Below are 23226 nucleotides of genomic sequence, written 5' to 3'. Positions count from 1 at the left end.
TTAGCAGTTTATCTGCCGACTGGTTTTTGGTTGTGTTAAGATAGCAGTGTTGGAATTTTGGAAAAAGTAGGGCAGATAGTAAATAAAGCTTAATACAAAACTACTAACAAAGTCAAAATACAGGAGAAAATGCCAAGTCAGGATCTATCCCAGTGCCTTAGTTAAGGGCACTGGCAAGAGAATTAACCTAACATGCATGTTTTTGATGGGAAACCCTACACCCAGTTTTCTCTCCATGTTTATCTGACACCCAACTTAAGGTATAATTGTTGTACAAACTCAGAATTCAAACTCCTCTGATTTGTATCTAAAAAATAAAAAGCATTCCAGTTTATTTTATATTAAAAGTGGTGGAAAAAAAAAGATTTAAATTATTTTGTATTTGATAAATAAGCATTTAGATAATACATGGTAAGGAAAATAATACACACAAATAATGATTAAATGATGGGGTAAAGTGAGGCTGCAGCCATGAGTGATTTCCCAAAAGCTCTGAATATTTTAATTTGAAAAATATCTTATTTTGTAATTTCACTGAAATCTGACTGAACTGCATTTAGCTTACTTGTTATTGTTAGCCAGTTATCAGAGAAATGCTAAAACCAGGGATACACATTCATATTTCTTGTGTTTAAATCCCTTAAACCGACATTACTTTTTTTTTTTTTTAGAAATATGAGTAACACACATGCGTAAAATCGATCAGGTTTTTGATATGCAGTAGCAGAAAAAATTATTAGACCATCAAGTCATCCAAAACAGTCGTTATGCAATCAAGTACTAACTCCTGTGTGTATCATGTGACTAACACAGACAGAAAAGAAAACATGGAGTGCCTAAAAGCACTGTTTTTGGCAGTACAATGCCATAGATATTGATGTAAGAACTGAAGTCATTTCGGTTACTGTCAAGAAAACATGGAAAATGTCTAGATATCAGCTCTGAAATTAAACTCTTATGAGCTGTTTTTGTTATTATCACTATATTTGTCCAAACAAATGTACCTTTAGTTGTACCAGGTGTTAAAATGAACAAGAAATTGAAGTAAACAAAGGGTGGTTTAATAATTGTTTCTGCAACTCTATATAATGTAGTGACCTATTAAATTTTGTCTTTTTTTTTTTTTGGGGGGGGCTAAAATTTTAACCACATGCTAATGTGCGCTTTTTACAGTATATAGTCCTACATCATGTAACACATTCAATCATGACATTCTTGCCAATACACACTCTTATTATTTGTGAACTGTAGTAGAATATTCACCTCCCAATATGATGTATTTCCAGTTTCTCTTCCATCTTCTTTCTTTCTTTCTTTCTTTCTTTGACATTCACAAATGCAGGTATAAAAGCGGTTGATGTAACCGAATAAATAGATGTGTGTGAGACAAGGTTAAAGGGACGATAGGTGGGGTCTGTGTCAGTGTTATCATCACTATATATCCCGCCTTTAAAGATGTTGTGGCAGCAGCATTACCCAGTTTTCCTTCCGTCCCCATCTTGCTCCCAATACACACACATGCAGTTAATCCAAGCTCACTCATTTTAATGGGACGGTTTCCATTCGCTGCACCCGGTCGTATTGTTTTCTCATCCACCTTGCATTTTTTTCTCTTTTTTTCGTGTACAGTCACTCCTCTTTGATTCTAAACACAACCTCCTTTCTCACATTATTAATTTGACATCACCCCTGTTATTTTCCTTATCTTTTTCTATTAGGCAGGGTTCAATAATAAAAATGTCATCACAACTATTAAGAAGTGACAAATTATGACATTTATAGCCTGTACAATATATTCCCAGACACAAAGGACATCACTCCTTCACAATAAGAATGAACACGCTTTAACTGCAGATTACAGCTGTGGCTGAATACAAGGGTTAGGTGCTATAACCATGTTTCTTGCTGCCGTGAAAGAAATTGTTTTTGTTTGCAGACACATTCTTGTTTTATTGTCTACAAAGAAAATATTTAAAGATTCTTCCCATACCAAATCTATTTAAGTCCTGATCAACATAAAAGATGCAAATGAAGAGCAGTGCTATGACCTTTTGAAGCAGCCCAAACTGGTAGATACAGGCATTCAGTGTAGATTTTAGGAACGTCTTCATATCAGCGCAACTTGTGTTCTCATGAATACTGTGAACTGATAATTAATTTTAACTCTGATCCCTGTCTGCCAGGCTGTGTCAGATGCTGTTAGTATTCCAACAGCTCCTTGCGGGAACAAAAGACCTCTAACTGCCCTTCTTACTGTTTATGTCTGAGTCCATGTCTGTTTGTTTCCCTGACATGACTAGTTTGATATTTTTTTTAATTTAATTTGCATGTATTGCAGTGTCTCAAAGCGAGCAGTAACCACTGTAGCCTGCTGTCAGACAAGCAGACAGACAGATAGACTGACACAGATCTCTGTTTCTCCCTTGACCTTTAAATCATTTGGCTGTCGGCACATGTGATGCATGAATAATCACTTTTTTTGAGAGTTCAAATACTATACATATCAATGTGTGCACATGTACGCCTTGAACTTTAGCCGTTTACATGCATTACATAATCACCTCATTGTAATTACTTGCACAATTATTTTCCATAATAGTGATAATCGTCTCCATTCATTAAGAGTAATGCCGCATTTCCATCACCATTTCCACATAATCTTCTGTTGTTGTAGACTGTTGATGCTAGGATGGATCAGCTGGAGGGATCCTCCACTCAGCTGGGATTGGTTGTTTGGCTACACGGCTGCGATTGGTGCATTAGCTGTTACCATGTTGAATTATATGCTACTGCTGGGAGTTGGGTTTTTTTCAGCAGTTAAAAGCATGAATTGTTTTGTCAGTTATTTGTTCCCATCCCAAAAGAATAATTTTTTACTGTAATTTAATAAAATGGTCTCAGAGCTTGAATTGACACTGTCATAATCAGGTTCTATCCATTGACCCACGTAGTTATTAAATTTTCAAATTCGCAAATTTAAAAGGTAGGACCCATTAACATTTTTCATTTTGCAATGGAAAATTCCCTAAATCATCTCAAAAACTTTTTTTTTTATACTTTCTTTTTTTGGGGCAGCATTGGCTAAACCCGAAAAAAAAAAAAGGGGGGGGGGGGGGGGGGGGGGGGGGGGGGGGGGGGTTAAACAGTAGTGATGTCCTGATTCGGATGTTTTTGCGTCTGATCTGGATTTTTTTTTAGGATTAGTTTTGCTGTTACCGATCCGATACTGACTTTTTACAATGAAATTTTGATTTAAATTTGGAGTCATTATTTATAGGTTATTATACTATTATTTCACTTGAGATCACTATTACTTTACTTGAGAATTGGGCTGAATGTGGAACCTGAACTAAAACAACTATGACACCTTTGATTCTTAATAACTTGAGTATAATTTTTGCATTTTCCAAATTCATACTGTGGGCCAAATCAGAACCTTTGGCAGGCCGGTTTTGTCCTGCGGGCCATATGTTTGCCACTGCTGTAGCATGTCTATGGACAGGTTCGTCCAGGTATTATATGAGGGTGTGTTCCTGCTGTACATTAGTGATGTGCGGATCTGTGGGTTACTTGCGGGTCAAAAGAATGTCAGTTTATTTGTGGGTTGGGTCAAATAATTCCACCAAAGCCCGCGGGTTGAAAAAATAAAGTGAAGTGAATTGGCCCTGTGACTAAATCTGATCTGATCGTCTAAAAAATGCCAGATTAGCAGCTGATACCGATCTTTAGATCAGATCGGGGCATCCTTAGTAAACAGGCCATGTTGTTGGAGATGACACAGTTCACCAGATCCAAATTGCATTACAAGTAATTAGAATTGCTGTTGGGAGTAGAAAAGGAATGCAACCAGCAGTTATTGTAAACTCAGATTCAGGAATTGTTTAGTTTTTCAGTATCTTTCACATTTTTCAGAATGTCTCAAAGAAAAAGTTATACTTTCCATAACGTAAACTTTATGTATTATTTCTGTCCATTTCGAAAGTGTGGGTGGTTCTTTATTCAGCCATTTGCGGGTTATAACCTTCTTGCTAGTAGCCAGTAATATTTGCATCAGGTATCTGTCCTGTTTCCTCAGTCCGGTTGGTAAGTTGCCCAAATAGAATACACTGAAACTCTCCTCAAGTTGTAACACAATAATCAGTTTAGTCCTGTCCATCAAGTCAGTCCAGTAGGAGGTGATTTTAGGACATGCCCAAAAAATATGGAAGTGGTCTGCTGGGGTGTACCCACATCCCCTCCATCATTTACCATCTATGGCGTTTTTACTTTGGACTTCTTTTATCTTAGTGCTAATAAAGAACTTGTGATATTTTTCCAAGTAAATTCTCTCCATAAATCAGAGCTCGAAGTTGTTGCTATGCTTTTACATGTTCAGCCAATTCTCTTCACTTAAGTTTGTACTTGCCTCAGTCTCCCATTTATGCCTTCAAAACAGTTTTTAATTCATTTCTAGTGATTCATCTCTGCTTGTACCAACATATTAAATACTAAAAAAAGCCATTCACACTTTCATTTGCTCTTACAAACATTTTATGTGTGAGAACCTTTATTTGAAATCTAGTAAATACAATATAATGACCTAAAAAGTTTAATTATTTCCTCTGAAATGTCATGGGATTGAAACTAGTGTTATGTTTGACATTTGCAGATTGTGGTAGAAAATACCATTTGAAACTTCCAAAGTCTAATAATAAAATTTAACAACAAAATATCAGCTATAATTTCTATTATTGTGACAGCCCTACCTTAAGTTCTTGGTGGTGTTTTTCTGTCGGGGAGAAAAGGCTTACAATAGTTTTCTGGTGTCTGATGCTGAATCTCGCCTCACCCCTCTATCTGTCTTCGTTTCTCCAGCTGGTCGGTGGTCAGTTCGACCTGGAGATGAACTTCATCATCCAGGAACCTGAGAGCATTGTGTGCATGGTGGAGCTGTTGGACCAGTGTGAGCCCACCTGTCAGGCTGAGGTTTGGAGCATTTTCACTGCTATCCTCAAGAAAAGCGTCCGCAACCTGCAGGCCTGCACCGACGTAGGGCTCATCAAACAGGTGTTGGAGCGCATATCCACCACCGACAGCATGATCGCAGGTACTGACAACATCCTCTGTGAAAACAAATCTCTTTCTTATAACTTGATTCAATAATTTAATTAATGTTGATTTTTTTTATTTATTTATTTATTTTTTAAACATTGTCCTTTGTGTACACAGTAAAAATGCATTGTCAATATATCTGAGTCAAGCTATTTTAACCTAGATAGAGTATTTTTTTTTTTATTGTATCTTTATTTGGAGTGAACATGTAAATTCACCAGCATGTTGACATTGGTAATAACAAAAAAAAACAAATGTTATTCCAGTTTTTGTAGATGCACTTCACCAGCCCATAAGGCAAACGAGTTCCAAAATAAAAAAGCCTTGAATCGTGGAACCAAGTTTCTTCGTCCTTGTAGTGACCATTTTCCTTCAATATCAGAAATTTAACAGCAATTTAGGTAGAGTATTTTTAGCTCTATGGAGAGTAAACCAGATCTAACAATAGAGTTAAAAGTCAGTATGAAGTTCTGCACAGATGTAGTGTAAAATTCGACTCTACAGAGTGACGATTAGTGCCAGTCTGCTGCATTGCATTGTGGGTACTGGGCATTTTACTCATTGTGTTCTATCATGTGCAGGGGTTCAACGGGGGTTTTGTGTTAATGTTTAATTAGGTTAATATGTCTGTTTTACAATGTTTATTGGCCTTTTTATGTTTTTTTTTAAATAATGTGACACCAGCAGTTAAACCTGTAGGCAGAACAATGCTGAACCTGATTGTTGCTGTGAAGCTAGAAGTGTATTGCTGACGGGATAACTTTGGTCTATCAAAGTAAAAGCATTTCCTGGGGTGATTGAAACCTATGGAGTATTTTTCTCCCTCCAAATTGTAAGTGTAATAATAATACACTTAATCTATCATGCAAACCAAACAGTTATCTAAAGAAAATTCTGAAAATCATCTTACGACCCCCACCTTGGGAACCCCTTCAACTCTACATTGTTTCAATATTAGCATAGGGTGCAAACTGATGAAGAAATAAGACTGCAGAGAAATAAATATTAACACATTATAGAGTCATTTTTACACTAAACTTGGAGTAGAAATAGCTCTATAAGGTGTAATCATATTACTCTTAACAGTATGAAAACTGTTTTTACACATTTCATTGTTAATTTTGACACTGAATTGAGTAGAATTAACTCTGAAAATTTGACACTGACCATAGAGTAAATTTTACTCAAATTTTGAGTGGGACCAAATGTTATCTGAAACAGAGTTAAATTCAGCTCTAAAAGTTAAATTGGCAGACTGTTTTTTTACTGTGTAGCTTTAGAAATTGCTGTTCAGCATTTTTAATATGTGCTAAATTCCTGCTTTACAAGTACAGGGGTTGGACAAAATAATGGAAACACCTTAAAAATTCAACAAAATATAATTTAATATGGTGTAGGTCCACCTTTTGCGGCAATTACAGCCTCAATTCTCCGAGGTATTGATTCATACAACTTGTGAAATGTTTCCAAAGGAATTTTAAGCCATTCTTCAGTTAGAATACCCTCCAACTCTTTTAGAGACGATGGCGGTGGGAATCGACGTCTTACTTGAATCTCTAAAACTGACCATAAATGCTCAATAATATTGAGGTCTGGGGACTGTGCCGGCCATACGAGATGCTCAACTTCATTAGAATGTTCCTCATGCCATTCTTTAACAATTCTAGCTGTATGGATTGGGGCATTATCATCTTGAGGTGAAGGTGTTTCCATTATTTTGTCCAACCCCTGTACTTTAAGGCTGTGTGGTGTTGTGCCATTAATCTAATGGAATGTTTGTGATGCCAGCCTGTGTGATTAATATAAAATGTGCGTGCATGAACTTGATAACCTATTTGGGTTATGTGTGGTCTAATCATTATGCATGCCCATAGTAAAGATGATCAATTAATCTGTTTTTGTCAGAGCAGAGTGGTGGTCAGCTGGTGGCCAAAGAAATGCATCCTGCTCTGAACCCATTTTCAGTCCATGTTACTTTATTTCTTCTTCAAAGAAACAGAATAGTTTAAAGTAGACCGATTCAATATTTTTATGTACATACTTTATTTTTGTTTTTATTTAACCTTTATTTCGCCAGGAAAAAGCTCATTGAGATTAAAGACGTCTTTTACACTTCTACACATACACTTGTAAGCCTAGCAACATTAACACTTAAAATACCCATAATCTGGCACTCAGTACAAAATACCATAGTTACACTGGCATTTCCCATTTCAAATAAACATGTGATATTGTCAACACCCAATTCCAGTTTTGCAAGTAATAGAATTGCTTGCTGTTATAGACAGTTTTCCATTCAGCCTTATAAGGTGCCACTTCAGAGAGGCAGAGAAATCTCAGTGTTTTTCTTTGTTCAGCTCATATACTTTACATATGTCTCATAAGGGTAGAAAAAACTACATTACTGTCATAAAATTAATATAATGTAATTTTCGTGTTAAGACAGCAGTGCTAAATTTGGTTTCAATGGCAAATACATCAACATCATGACAATACAGCACTACATACAGTAATAACAATAGATGACAAGTAGGGCTTCATGAGTTGGGCTTGAACTTGTGTGTTAAGTGGAGTAAGAAACCTTCAGATAGATAAAGCTGTTGTGGTTTATTTAACTTTATGAAATCAGTTTTAAGTTTATTTAAGTTTGTTTGGTTGAGTTTAGAAATTTGCATTAGGGCCAGGTTAAGCGAAAGTGAACATTGGTGTCAAAAATTAAAGTTTCATCTATCATTTCTCAAATAGGCTCTTTTTTTTTAGTTTAAGAACTCAGTTATGGAACTGTTTACAAAATTTCAGTATCACTTATCGAAAAAAGACAAAGATATAATCAATATAAAATGAAACCTAAAAAGGACTAAAATATGTAAATGCACTATTAACTTTAATAATAATATTTTTTCTTGCTTCTATAAGTGATGTTTTAAGTCTGTGAATCTGTAGGAACTAATTATTCAGCAGTACAAGAATATAGAAAGGTTATGTACAATCAAATTATTTGTAAAATATGCTTTGCTATGAGCTGTATATATCACTTCAGTTGTAATATGTATGTTCAATAAAAATTCATTTGCATATTTGTAGTGTTTTAGTTCCATTAAAGTCTTTTATTATAACTACTGAGCAAAGGTACAAACTGCTGTCCCCGTGTCACAACATATTTGTTTTCATAAAAACTTATCATTTAAACATTTCTATCCAACATTGATCACAACTGTAGTTTAACATCATAGCTAAAGCCCTGTGTTTCATTTAGTATCAATTTCTTATGAGAACAGCATTTTTTGTACATTTGCGTAAAGTGAAAAAAAAAATGTTCATTTTGAGTCCCTGTGTCACGCAGCAGTAATTTAAGTATTTTTACCCCGAAATTTTATTTCTGTAAATTGTAACGTGTCATGTGAAAGTATGTACTGAGACCTATTCATAAATTTATTAAACATGGAGATCAGTTATTTAGTTTTCAGCACAGAGCTTATTGAACATTAGATGTGTCCCCATGTCACCGCTTGATCTGGTCCATTTCACAATTCTCAGGCGGTCTGCAAATCCTACCTGATAACAATGTCATTTTGATTCCATTCTTGTTTATGATATTGCACTCATTGTATTGCACTTCACCAATTCTTCACCAAATTGTGCAGCTCTAATACGTAGAGATAGTTGAGCACAAGCAAAATGATTTACCCCAAAATCATGAGTCACAGAACTATTATTACTACATTTACACATTTTCCATTCCACTCTTCTCCTACATTGAATAATCTCAAGTTTTGATCGAGCATTCACTAGTGATACATTTGTAGCTGTGGAAAAGGACACAGTCATCCTATAAAGCCTCGCTGGAGTGTTGTCTGTTGCCCATCTGCAAATCAGTATAAATTAATCCTGCAGTGTTCGGCTCAGTGAACTTTTGCCAGCTAGAGTGGCCCTGGCTTACATAGAGGAAATGTGCAGTCGAGCAAAGGTGATGTAGCCCTGTAGAAAATAGGCAAACAAGGAACAAATAATAGAAAAAAAAATAACTTTAGTGAATATTTTTGCTTGCTAATGTTGGATCTACTCTAACAAGAGAGAACCCCCCCCCCACTATAATTGCATTCGGCATACCATTAAAATAAGAGCTTCAGCTATTGATTATTTTTGTAATTGAATAATCGATCGGTTATTTTCTTTAACCCTTAGGGGTCTGAACCTATTTTGGCCATTTTTTAGTACTTTTGATTTTGCCTTTATATACTATGTAAAGAAATGTTTACTATACCCATGTTTGGTATCTTTTTTTTCAGCACAACTTCATCTATCTCATCTGCCTATTATTTTTTCACTTTAACCTACTATATCAACACAAAGGGACAAAAAATACAAAATCCGATTTGAAAAATTTATCTAATTTATTGCATAAATAACTCAAAGATCCTTAACGAACCTTTTCAAAGACTTAAAAAGTGAATATTGGTTCCAAATATTAGGTATATAAAATCAAAATTGTAAATAAATTAAAACTTTACTCAAATATTTGACATAAAAGCATATCTTTTCATAGGTGTTTTCTCCGGTTTTCTCACCCGACCCCCGGTCCTCCAGGTTTCCGCATCCGGTTCAGGTGGGGGTCCTCTTCACCCTTACTTGTAATGCTAATGCAGTCTGTGGATTAGAATCTGCAGATTCGGCCAGTTTTTTTCCATTTTGAAAAAAACAAAAAATGACGAAGATATGGTCAGAAATATAATGCTTGCTTTATATCACTATGATAATGCTATATCGGTTGTTTGCTCCAGTTTCAAACCATCATATCTCCAGTTGTATTTGCGCGATCAACATCAAATAAAACGTGGGAGAGTGTTTCAAGTCTGCACCTTTGAATGCAGTTGTCCCCAGTAGTCTACATGACCAACTTCCGATGCTACGACGTGTTGAAAATGTCATGTGATTCAGTCATGGGGCCGTGACTGTGGACCCCTAAGGGTTAATTTACACAGGTGAAAAAAAAGTGAAAATGTGAAAGACATGTCTGAAAATGGCAACAACTTGTCCTTTATTCCATAACCAGCTGAAATAACAACCACAAAAAGTATAGAGGTAAAAGGATATATTAAAAAGTATAGAAATGTGTGTGTCTTGAGTATTCCTGAATGAGAAGCAACATGCGCTTTGTCTGTACCTTTCACCAGCAGGTACAGCAAAACATGAATAAAAGTAATGCAGCAACATTTTCCTTTGCTAAAGCTGAAGTTAATGACATAACTAGTGACCACTACATTCATTCCGAGTGTTCTTTATGTGTTCTAACATATTAGCATTACCTTTAACATTCTTACCTTGTGTTGGCTCTGCTCTCAGGACTAATGCAGACCAGGTATTTCCGCTACAAATACTGCATCATTGAAGTCATCCTCTTATGATGAACAACCTCTGCACCACAGTGGATGCATCAGAGTTTTTTTTTTTCCTTTTTAAAGAGCTCCCACATTTTAGACATTTTCTGCCTTTTTTGTCCTTGTCTCGACTAAGCAGTGCTTCGTGTTGTTTGTGTTGATCCTGGCATCACATGCGTCACAATAAGCGTGTGAAACACAACAGTAGAACCAGTGTTTAGAAACACAACAGTAGAACCAATGTTCAGCAGCAGCAACATTAAAGAAATGAAGCTTTGATTCAGGAAAATGGTAACAAATTGATTTTTTTTAACCCAAATGATTAATCACTGAATCATTAAAGCTTTAATCTAGATGGATCAATGTATTTCAGGCTTTCTCTAGTAACATGCCATGTTTGTAATCCCTGTATGTTTTTAGGTTTAACCTGTGGCCTCTTCCGTGTGTGTCGGGTTTGTATGTGTGTGTCTTTCAGACTTGCTTGTGGACATGCTGGGTGTGCTCGCCAGCTACAGCATCACAGTAAAAGAGTTGAAGCTTTTCTTCAGCAAGCTGCAAGGGGAGAAAGGCCAGTGGGTGAGTCAGAGTCACAGCACAGTGATCTGTCTCGGTCGTCAGGGACCTGCATGAGGAATGTGCTAGCAAGACTTCAACTGCTGCCACCCCACAAGCTAATGCCCCTCTGACATAGACGAGATAAATCATGTGAAGCCGCACTCTACAGGGGTGTAGGATTTAGAGTGATATTAAGTTGTTTATGAGAGTCTGCCGATTCAAGGAGGTTTTCAAGGCATGCATATTCTTCTCTTTATTTATTTCTTTACTTTGCATGACATTGAACAGTGTGGCCCAGTTTTAGACTTTGAGTTAAGCAAATTTGAGTGTTTAAAACCAAATTTGTTTGAAGATCTTGTTACAAACTTGAAGACCATTAGTTCTCTTAAATGGACAGCCTGGGCTGTTCCGTGTCCACAAGATGCATGATGTATGGATGCGTGATGTATAGAAGATAAGTTAGTGCATCAAGGTAAAATGGGTGACAGAGGAAAAGACAGATGAAGCGAAGAAGGGAGAGGGTCGCCCATTGATCAAAGGCACTAATCAAGTTGTCAAGGAACTGGGGCAAGTTGCTGTTATATTTCTAAATTTTACCTCACCCTCTTTCTTTTTTGGAAGCCTGACTGCTGCTGCCTCTGTCGTTTTATCTGTGTGGAAAGTTGTAACGTTATGAGATTTTAATCAGTTAATTAAATCCCTGTTGATGTCAAAATCAAATGATTTTCAGAGATAAATTTAGATCACAGGCAGACAGGAAGTTTTCCTAATATTGGTGACTGTGGTTGTTTTCATTATCATGTGTGTTCCTTAAATGACTAAGTTTTGGCTGCATTCATTTTGGTGTGTAGTTTTTATATGCAGGTCCTTTTTCAACACTGGCAGCTGTCTAAACCTGTGACACAATCGCTGTTTGTGTTATCCCCTCAGCCTCGTCATGCAGTGAAGCTTTTGTCAGTGCTGAAGTACATGGCTCACAGGAATGGCCCTGACTCCTTCTTCAGCTTTCCAGGGAAAAATGCAGCTGTAAGTATATAACATAATGCCACAGATGTAGTATATATTACTGCACCACAGAGTAAATGAAAGGTGTAGCCAAGGGGAGGGTTCAAAACCTGCATATGGACCCTTCACTAAACAATTGTACAGTCCCAAAGCCACATGAGCACAAATACTGTCTGTTAAACCAACTTCCCTGATAAATACGCCTTAAAGGGGTCATATTTTTCTAAACCCACTTTTATTAGTTAGTACATTTATGTATGTATTTGGACCCTATTAGTTCAAAAAGTTTGAATTTGAATCCTCCAGGTGCTGCAAAGCTACCTGTATATACATTTTGGCAAAAACTGAGTGGATTTCTACAACCCGTTTTAATCCTGCTTAATTTGTTAAGTCTATAACTAGTTACGTCACAACATTTGCACATATAAGGTCAAGACTTCAGACGAACATTTCTCAGAGTACGACATAACTGTTTATCAGCAGCAGTGGTTGTAGTCCATACTGAAAATATGTCCAAAGTTCGAGCCAGTTTCCAAAATATTCAGTTGCTGGTTGAATGGGACAGAGCAGCACAGCCAACAACCTGGAGGGGGTGGGGCGTGAAGTGGCTCATGTGCATTTAAAGTGCCAGCGCTCAGAACAACCTTTCTGGTGTCATTAGTCAGAAATAGGGTTGAAGATGGACCTGTGGAGTTGAATTAATGAAGAATTCAGACCCAAACATAGCATTTATAGTTGTTGTAGACCACAGGGAAATGTTTTAAAATGCATAATTTCATTTTTAAAAAAGATAAAATATCACTCCTTTAAATAATTTCATGCTGAAATTTAGATCAGTTAAAACACAAACCTATAGTATGTGTCACAATAGTAACCTGGTTACCTCCGCCAAGGAGGTTATGTTTTTGCCAGGGTTTGTTTGTCTGTTTGTTTGTCTGTTTGTCTGTCCGTTAGTGTGCAACATAACTCAAAAAGTTATGGACAGATTTTGATGAAATTTTCAGGGTTTGTTGGAAATGGGATAAGGAAGAAATGATTAAATTTTGGTGGTGATTGGGGGTGGGGGGGCCCACGGGGGGGCCCATTTCCAACAAACCCTGAAAATTTCATCAAAATCTGTCCATAACTTTTTGAGTTATGTTGCACACTAACGGACAAACAAACAGACAGACAGACAGACAAACAAACAAACAAACAAACAAACCCTGGCAAAAACATAAACTCCTTGGCGTGGGGGGGCCCACAGGGGGGGCCACTGATCAGCCTTGGCGGAGGTCTGCGCTCTCCGAGTGCTTCTAGTTAACAAATGAAGTAGTTCTGTCGGTTAAAAAAGTTCACTTATTACTGGAAGTATTAAGAATGCACCTTTACCAAACAATAAGTCATAATTCATAGGCTACATGTGTGAAAAAAACCAAAGGGATCCAGATGTTCGTTACCTCCGCCAAGGAGTTTATGTTTTTGCCAGGTTTTGTCTGTCTGTCTGTCTGTCTGTCTGTCCGTTAGTGTGCAACATAACTCAAAAAGTTATGGACAGATTTTGATTAAATTTTCAGGGTTTGTTGGAAATGGGATAAGGAAGAAATGATTAAATTTTGGTGGTGATCGGGGGTGGGGGGGCCCAAGGGGGGGGGGGGGGCGCAGACCAGAAAATTTCATCAAAATCTGTCCATAACTTTTTGAGTTATGTTGCACACTAACGGACAGACAAACAGACAGACAGACAGACAAACAAACCCTGGCAAAAACATAACCTCCTTGGTGTGGGGGGGCCCACGGGGGGGGGGCACTGATCAGCCTTGGCGGAGGTCTGCGCTCTCCGAGTGCTTCTAGTTTAATAAATATATTGTCCAAGTCTAATAAAGACTGATGCACCTGTTGGAGAGTTAAGGTGTTGTTTTCATCAGTTTTCACTCGAATGTAGCAACCATGTTTGCTCTTGGTGCACAAGTTAAAGCTGCGGGAGACTTTTGTGACCAATTTTTCATCAAATCTGTAAAACCCCAGTCACAGCGTAAGTATCACAAATCTGTAAGTGTCCCTGTGATTACCCACCTGAATGTCTTGCATCACGGTGAACAATTTCGACATGCCATCCACCATAAACACACCATGCGTTTACAAACAGAGCTGGGAGGTTACTCGAGCAGTTACTCTTCAGAATTTTGTCGCGACATGCATTGTGGGAAATGGAGGTTCGCGCAGCCGCAGCTGGGCAGCAGCAGCTGGGCAGCAGCAGCTGGGCAGCAGCAGCTGGGCAGCAGCAGCTGGGCAGCAGCAGCTGGGCAGCAGCAGCTGCTACAGACACGATGTGGAAACGGCAGGAGCTCCCTTCCCTCCATTCATATTCCTCCAGCCATTTCCACGTTTCAGCTGTTTCTGCGTCGTGTTTGTTTCATCCATATGATATCATGTGGTCGTGCTGCTGCTGCTAGGCGGCTGCGCGAACCTCCGTTTCCCACAGTGCATGTCACAACAAAATTCCGAAGATGCCTGAGTGACCTCCCAGCTCTGTTTGTAAACACATGGTTTGTTTATGGTGGATGGCACTTAAAAATTGTTCACCATGATGCAAGAGATTCAGGCGAGTAATCACAGAAAGACTAATGGATTTGTGATACTTAGGCTATGACAGAGGTTTTACAGATTTGATGAAAAATTGGTCACGAAAGTCTCCCGCGCCTTTAAGTACGCCATAATAATCATTTTGAATGTAGATGATAAATGTGTGAATTTAAATAGACTGTTTGAGTAGGAAATTTTGTTAATGACTAAAAATGTTTTATATAAGAACAAAAATCACTTTCTTGCCACTTGTATCCTCTGTGTATAGACTATTTTCAATTTAGGGTCTTGTGGCTGTGGAGCTTCAAAAACAACCTCAAAAGCATTGTTTTTCCTTTGTTGCATAAATGCATTATAGTACTTGAATATACTCTTATATATTTAACTCTTATATATTTAATCTAATCTAATATATGCAGTTGTACTTATAAGTTTACATGCCGTGACAGAATGCACATGGGACGATCTTGGATGTTCCAACATGACAGTGACCCAAAACACAAGGCCAAGTTGACCTGTCATTGGCTACAGCAGAAAAAAGTGAAGGTGAATGAGTGGCTATCTCAGTCTCCTGACCTGAATATCATTGAGCCACTTTGGGGAGGTCTCAAACATGCAGTTCATGCAAGAAAACTCAAAATCTTAAAGAAACTGGAGGTGTGAATGTTCCTTCTGCATTTGGCTACATTAGCCTGTTTACGTGGTGTCTGTGTGAATGCAACGTTTCACACTGTGATGCGTTTGTGAGCACAGGAGTCTGCTTTGTGGCTTTGGGTCTGTGTCGGTTGGTCTGAACTCTTGCCATCATCTCTGTATGTCAGCGCTGTTTTTAAAAAGTACTCATGCCTTTCTTTTTCAGTTTTGCCCTGCTAATGAGATTGGAAAGTGTGGGAGTGTGCACACAGACACACACAGAAACATTGTTTAGAGCTGTGGCATTCATACTTTTAATTATGTTTGGTTTTTCAGGCCATAGCTCTGCCTCCCATAGCAAAATGGCCATACCAGAATGGGTTTACATTTCACACATGGCTGCGTATGGATCCTCTCAACAACATCAACGTGGACAAAGACAAGCCTTACCTGTACTGGTAGGTAACAGTACTATGCTTTGGCCAATGAATTTCAATCTTTCTCTGTTTTTAGGCATTTTATTGTTTTATTCTCTTTACATTTGTATGACATGCTGGAATGACTCCTTTTAGAGGTACTGTTTTTATGCTGTTTAAATAATGTAGCAGAGGTTATGAGAGTGAACCAGTGAATGTGTGCACCAGTGGTTCCTGGAGAAGTGGGTATACTCTCAATTTTTGCCTTTTCAAAAAATAAGTAGTCCAGAAAACACGCCTTGTTTTAGAAACGGTGACATGTAAGACTACTCTATTTAGGTTACCCAAAAATGACAGAAATTAGCTTCTCTGCTAAATCTAGTGCATGCATCTTGTTCTTTGCAACCAATGTCAATACACACTGTCCTGTAACCAACTAACTAAATAAATAAATGCAAAAATCTGTCGTAGTATTTACTCACTATTATAAAATTATCATGACTTGATCAGGAGCAGTTTGTAAGTATTACTGGTCACACAAGCAGCTGCATGAATGTAAATGTATTCAACATGAGGCAAACATAGGAAAACATTAGCCTTTCATAATGTTAGCCTACTCTCACAGTTTAACTATTGGTGACAACATCTCTTCTTCTCTAAATATGCAATCATGTGGCCAGTAGTTTAACAGTGACTCATTTGGAAACCACCATAAAACTTACCTCAGAATAATGTATTCCATGAAAGTAGGTTCTCTCAATACGTGCCACTCACTTGAAAGAATGTTATTCTGCTTTTGTCTTTCACATTTCCAATAATCACGCATCTTTCAATGAGACGTACAGTAACCTAGCCAATTAGAGGCAGAGTAGGGTGGGTCATGGCTTCACCATCCAGGGGGAAAAAAATGGGCAGGTCGGCTGCAGATATGACTGAATGGTGCACATCAGGGGGGATTTAGAAGTGCGTATACCGCCGTATACCCTGGACTACACCACTGGTGTGCACATACGCATGTTGACATGTTTGATAAAGTCCTGAGAGATCCAGATAGATGACCAGTGTCAGGAAAGACCTGATGGAGATCTGAGGTCCCTCCTCTTGTGTTGTCGTCCATGGGCTCTAACTCTAGAAAAATGGGAACACAACCAGTGGGAAGAGACAAATAATTTTTTGATCCCATTTGAACATATGGTGTTTGTCCATAAAAAAGATAATTTTACAAGCTAAGAAAGACATGTTTTGTGGAAAAGATAATAAGAAAAATCTAGTTTTGTCTCAAACAGCTCAATGGACTGCCTGCTCTTTGCACATGACACAAGGCGCAAAGACAAAAAATTGCTGTTGATTTGGCACATTTTACCTCAGTCTTTGATAGTAAAGTAAAAAACTAAAAGAGGTGAAAATCACAATAGTCTGATTGTGATGAAGCTACAGAGATATCTTCAGATTTTGGAGAGAATGTTACGATGGTGGAACCTCTACAACTTTATAGTATGTAGTCTTTCTATTAAGGTATTTCCACAGTCTGATAGTTCAGCAGTTTTGCCACACACTGTGAATTTCTTGACTTGTGAAATTGTCTTTTAAATTGACAAACATCTTGTGTGTAATGATGTACTGAGCAAAAAATCCACGACTACATCACAGTTTTTTCTGAAATTTGGTCCTGTGGGGCACAACTGGAAGGAGGGGGACTTTGCATGAGTTTCCACTTCAAACATAACTGTCTGGAGCAGGTTAGGTTTGCTGCATAAGTTTCCTTAGCTGTCTCCCCTGGCAACAAGTGAACCACCATAATGATACAGAGAGGGCAAAACCTGATGATACCTGGTCTGTGATGGGAGCCCTCTGTCGCAATCCAACTGAGCACCTTTTGAAGATCTTGGACCAAAGTGTTCGTCAACCATTATCATCAAAGCACTAAGCGAAGGAATATCTTGTAGAAAAATACTGTTCAGTCCTCCAGTAGAGCTCAAATACCTGTCCTTGGCAAAGAAGCTGTTCTGGAGGCATGCGGTGACCCATCACCTTAAAAGACATTGTTTGTTTTCCCTTTAATCTGTAATCTGATTTTACTTGTAAATGTCTGTGTAGGTTCTCTTTTTCCCAGGTCATCGTTCTTCTTGGTAGTTCTTCTAAGTTCAACTGGGCTGGTTTTCCTCTTTTCAAAAGAGTCCAGTCCAGTCCAGTTGAACCTAGAAGAACTACCAAGAAGGATTTACCTGTCAATGCTTTTCAAGGCTATAAATGTACTGCAAAAATACAGGCTCAAGCTTCCCAGACGGAAAATAGTTTTTGTTCCCCTCTTCATCTTGCCTCCCTCGTGCTTTCTTTGCTCCATCTCTGAAAACTGAGGAAATTAAGATCCACTTTGTTTTCAGGCAGCAATTAATGTCTGTCAAAAATCTCATTCACACAACAGGGATCTGTTTAGGCTTCTGTGAAAATGACAGAAGACAGGTGGCCAGCACACCGCTTGAAAGAACCCTCTTTTTCAGCCGTGTACCCCGTTTAAAAAGGGGTTAATTCTATAAATCATATACAGAGGTTCCGTCTTTGAGTAGCGCAGAGAAGGATGGGAAGATTTGTAACACAGAGACATGATTGTATGCTACTTAACCTTTTCAGACCCTTTTAAACGCGATCTGATTCAGTGGATGCTATAACTCCTGTGGCCCTTGTTGCTGCGGGCGTAGAAGTGAGCAGCCTGAAATTATAACCATATTTGTGCTTTTCTTTCATTTCTTTTTAGCTTCCGCACCAGCAAAGGCCTAGGATACTCTGCGCACTTTGTGGGCAGCTGTTTGATAGTGACCTCTTTAAAATCCAAGGGGAAGGGATTCCAGCACTGTGTGAAGTACGACTTTAAACCACAAAAGGTATGAAAGAAACAAAAAGAACATACAATACCAGTTTATGCTGACAACCTGGACAAAGCAAATATACTGCAGTCGTGGAAAAAAATATTAGACCACCCTTGTTTTCTTCTATTTCTTGTTCATTTTAATGCCTGGTACAACTAAAGGTACATTTGTTTGGACAAATATAATGATAACAACAAAAATAGCTCATAAGAGTTTAATTTCAGAGCTGATATCTAGCCATTTTCCATGGTTTTCTTGATAATAACCAAAATCACTTCAGTTCTTACATCAATATCTATGGCATTGTACTGCCAAAAACAGTGCATTTAGGCATTCCATGTTTTCTTTTTTGTCTGTTTTAGTCACATGATACACACAGGAGTTAGTACTTGATTGCATAACCATTGTTTTGGATGACTTTGATGGTCTAATAATTTTTTCCACAACTGTATATAGAGTATATACATTTATATCAAAGAGATGACCCAAGAATGACTAATCCATTACAAAACGTATATGTCGGCATGCATATAATAAATCACATGCACACACACAAAACCCACATGATAAATCTGCACCTTGTTGTATGAAGGTAACTGTCACATGCGGCCTGGCTCTGGGGACGGGCAGAACCAGAAGGAGAAATTAGGGCGTTGGGAAAGAGGGATTATCCAACCCTCATAGCACACACTGATGATCGCTACAGTCACTAAGATGACTTCGCCTGTGGACCATTTTGAACTTATTCCTTCTTCCCTGAAGCTGAAGGCAGCACCTTACCTCTTCAGCAAACCTCATGGGGACTCAGTAGCTGATTTTTTTTTTTTTTTTTCATTTCAGACTATTTTTAATGCATGTTCTTTTATGTCCGGAGGTAACCATAATAATCAATTTTACCGTAGCAACAGTAGTAACCTATTTCAGTGCTTGTAAGGCTGAGACGAAAACTAGAAACTGAAGTAGGTGGGATTATTGCTCGAGGGGACCGAGTCCTAAAACGTGATGGAATCAGGCTAATTGAGTCTGCTTGAAGGTTCCTGTCAAATGCTGACTTATTGATATCTTGCTAAATGTGACGGCTGCACAGTATGTACTAAACATGCTTTCTACTGTGGGTGCTTCTCCTTCTTACAGTGGTACATGGTGACTCTAGTTCACGTCTACAACCGCTGGAAGAACAGTGAGATTAGCTGCTTTGTGAATGGCGAGCTGGCGTCCTTTGGAGACATCGCCTGGTTCGTCAACACCAATGATGTAAGTAGCAACACGTCAAAAACACAGAATGGACACTCAGGACACGTCTGTGGATGAGTGTGTGTTGTGTATATTTCTAAATCATGAGTGTCAATATGAATACCATCGTTGTCTGGGTCAGATGTCTGACTGACTTCCACATGACTGATTCCTGACAGTGATTGGTTGTGAATCACCCATTTTTATGTGATCAAATAACTGATTAAAAAACAAATTGATAAAAAAAAAAAAGTCTTGGTTCCATCCCTTTAAAGGGGTCATATTATGCTAAACCCACTTTTATTAGTCTTTGGTTCATTTATTTGTGTATTAGGACCCTAATAGTTCAAAAAGTTTGAATTTGAACCCTCCAGGTGCAGCAAAGCTCTCTTTATATTCATTTTGGCAAAAATCAAGTGGATTTCTACAACCCGTTTTAATTCCAGCTTGCTAATTCCTGCATCTGTGACCAGTTACGTCACGACATTTGCACATATAAGGTCAAGACTTCCAATGAACATTTCTCCAGGTACACCATAATTGTTTGTCAGCAGCAGTGGTTGTAGTCCATACTCTTGAATTAAGCAAAAAAAAATATCTTGAATTAAGCAAAAAAAAAAAAAATCTGCCAATGGAACGAGTGAAAATTATCTTGGTAAAATTTCTTGAAATAAGATTTTCAAGATCTATTGTGTAAAAATAAGTTCTTATATCTCACTGAAAAGTTACTCTGTAGGTCTGCACGTCTTACTTTAAATGTGATGAGATATTTTGACTAAAAATGAGAAAAATACACTTAGTAAGATTTTGATTTTTGCAGTTTACTGAAAATATATCCAAACATTTCTTAGAGTACACCATAATTGTTTGTCAGTAGCAGCAGTTGTAGTCCATACTGTCCATACTGGTTGAACAGGACAGAGGAGCACACCCAACAACCTGGAGGGAGTGGGGCCTGAAGTGGCACATATGCATTTAAAGGGCCGGCGCTCAAAATAACCTTTCTGGTGTCATTAGTCAGAAATAGGGTTGAAGATGGACCTGTGGAATTGAATTAATGAAAAATTCAGACCCAAGCATAGCATTTACAGTTTATGTAGACCACAGGGAAATGTTTTAAAATGCTTGATTCCATTTAAAATAAGCAAAATATCACTCTTTTAGTAATACGATCCAGCCTTGATGCTGACTCAGTGTCACGTATGAAGTGAAGTGAAGTTAATTTCCTACTAACATCAAGAGTCCACTGATAGTTTACCGACATTGTAAAATGGTCTGTATGTAATTACTTTCTTTTTGTTGCTTTAACTATGAATAGTTTCACCATTTTAATGATGTTTTTCAATTGTTTGCCTTCTACCTTGTCTCTTAAATTGTCAAACAATATAGTTGTAAGCAGACAAACCAGTCCAAAGTAGTCCTTGAAAGGGTTAATAGATATTCAAATGCTTTATCTACTTAATCACTGTTATAGAAATCAACTTCCATACATAATGAAATCTGCATGTAATACACTTTACAAAAATACCAAAATTGTATTATTTGTCTGTTTTTATTGTGAAGGCGCTGTGTTTGTCTTCATTTGCAGTTTCTTCAAACATGTTCTCCCACAAAATTACTGATCAGATTCATTTTATATGTAGCTTTCTTGGGTCAATGTCTGTTCACAGATTTGAGAAATTTAGATTTTTGACGAATTTTTGAAATACTAAAATTTGTCTTTACTTATTATGGTCCATATTTTAATGGCTTATAACATGGAAATGGTTAGAGATATCAATATAGTGACTATTGAGCACTGATAGGAAGTCATATTTGGACTTTCATTTCATTAGTTGAGTTCTCCAGTGAAAGTATCACACACTTCTATGGGGAGATTGATCAATATCAAGACCACAGGACTCTAACATAGCAGCAGAAACTGACAACCTCACAAATTCAGCTTATTGATTCTTGATAGAACATGCCGGTGAGAACATGGACATTAGTCCCAGTTTTAGTTTTGTTGCATTTTAATCTTTAAGTCCACACTTTTGGGATAGCAGGAATCCCAATCATACATACTGAAGATTTGATCCAGATCAGAAAACCAACCCTTATATCATTTAATCCAATTTCAGGAACCTTTTTTTCTCCTTTTGTACAACATATTTTCAAGATCTGTTCTAATCCGATCTAAACCAGGGCATCATCTGTAGTAAAAGTTCCAAGTCATATGTTGTATATTTATTTACTGGGACTTGACATGGAATATGTGATCTGTCAAATATCAGGTCAGAGCCAGATATTGCTGCAGGAGTGTCTTCAAATTCAATCTCAGTCTTTGCTGTCAGACAGCTGGGGGATGAAAACTGTCTCCATCTTTAAGCATGGATAGCACACGACAGAATAACACCAGTCACCCCACACCCCTCACATATCTCTGTCACACTCCTCAGGATTGCTTTCTGTCATACTGAGATGTAAGATGCTTAAATCAAAGTTTGGAATGAAAATGCCTTAACCGTGTGGTTTAATTTTGTATATGTGTCACTATGTCAGAAAAAAACGGTCCATTTGATTGAGATGTGACCTCGAAATTTTCATCGCCTCTGCTGCTTATTTATAACTGACCATGACAAGAGGGAACATTATCCTGTTAGTTATGCATATAGTAAGAGGATATGCAGCTGAAATTCACCTAACAGCCATTTGTATCTACAAAAATATACCTTTTCCCTCCCCTATTTTTAGCCTTGTTTGCCCTTTCTTATTTCCGTCATCCTCACCTCTCTTCCTTCCTTCTCATCTGTCGTTCCATTCTTTATTCTGAAAGCATCTGTTTTTCTGTGCTTGTTTTTGTCGCTCTCTCTGACGTGTCCTCTCTGTATCCTTTCCGGTGCAGACGTTTGACAAGTGTTTCCTGGGATCGTCTGAGACGGCAGACGCGAACCGTGTGTTCTGTGGACAGATGGGAGCAGTTTACCTGTTCGGAGAGGCTCTCAGCGCTGCTCAGATCCTGGCCATCTATCAGCTGGGTCCAGGTTACCAGGTAGAAAGAAAGAACTCTGCACAAGTCCATGTATTGTTAGCATTAAGCCAGATATATTGAAATTATGTACACTTTAAAATAAGTGGATAATTCCTTTCTGTTATTATTATTATTATTACCCAGTGGTTCCCAACCTTTTTTGGCTCATGACCCCATTTTAACATCACAAATTTCTGGCGACCCCCGACATTCAAAACGGAGACTTTTTTTTTTTGCTGAAACTAATTTGTTTTTGATCATGTAATAGTTTGCTATACTATTTTGCAATAAATGTTAATTTTTAAATGACGTTTAGTCTATATAATATATATTATTATGGACGGAGGCAGAAAAGCCAGGTGTAGATTACTGAACAAAGTTAGAACTTTATTTTTCTTGGTCAGGATATGTATAGTCAGTCCAGCTTGTATTTACAAGGCTGACAATTAATACTGAACAAACAAGAACTCAAA

General features: G+C 37.8%; 1 protein-coding gene across 9 annotated transcripts in view; it reads left to right on the top strand.

The window, feature by feature from the left end:
- The window catches only part of lrba (LPS-responsive vesicle trafficking, beach and anchor containing), a 300517-nt gene that overhangs the window by 28210 nt on the left and 249081 nt on the right, over positions 1-23226 (top strand). For all 9 annotated transcript variants that reach the window (XM_030140902.1, XM_030140903.1, XM_030140920.1 and 6 more), the window contains exons 2-8: positions 4855-5086; positions 10945-11045; positions 11955-12050; positions 15564-15685; positions 18399-18525; positions 19645-19764; positions 22628-22774. In XM_030140902.1, coding sequence (XP_029996762.1) covers positions 4855-5086; positions 10945-11045; positions 11955-12050; positions 15564-15685; positions 18399-18525; positions 19645-19764; positions 22628-22774 — 945 coding nt within the window. The remainder of the gene's footprint in view (positions 1-4854; positions 5087-10944; positions 11046-11954; positions 12051-15563; positions 15686-18398; positions 18526-19644; positions 19765-22627; positions 22775-23226) is intronic.

This window comes from Sphaeramia orbicularis, chromosome 1 (assembly GCF_902148855.1).
Source record: "Sphaeramia orbicularis chromosome 1, fSphaOr1.1, whole genome shotgun sequence".
Taxonomy (NCBI): Eukaryota; Metazoa; Chordata; class Actinopteri; order Kurtiformes; family Apogonidae; genus Sphaeramia; species Sphaeramia orbicularis.
Note: the sequence above shows the minus strand (reverse complement) of the source record. Positions and strands in the feature narration are given on the sequence as shown.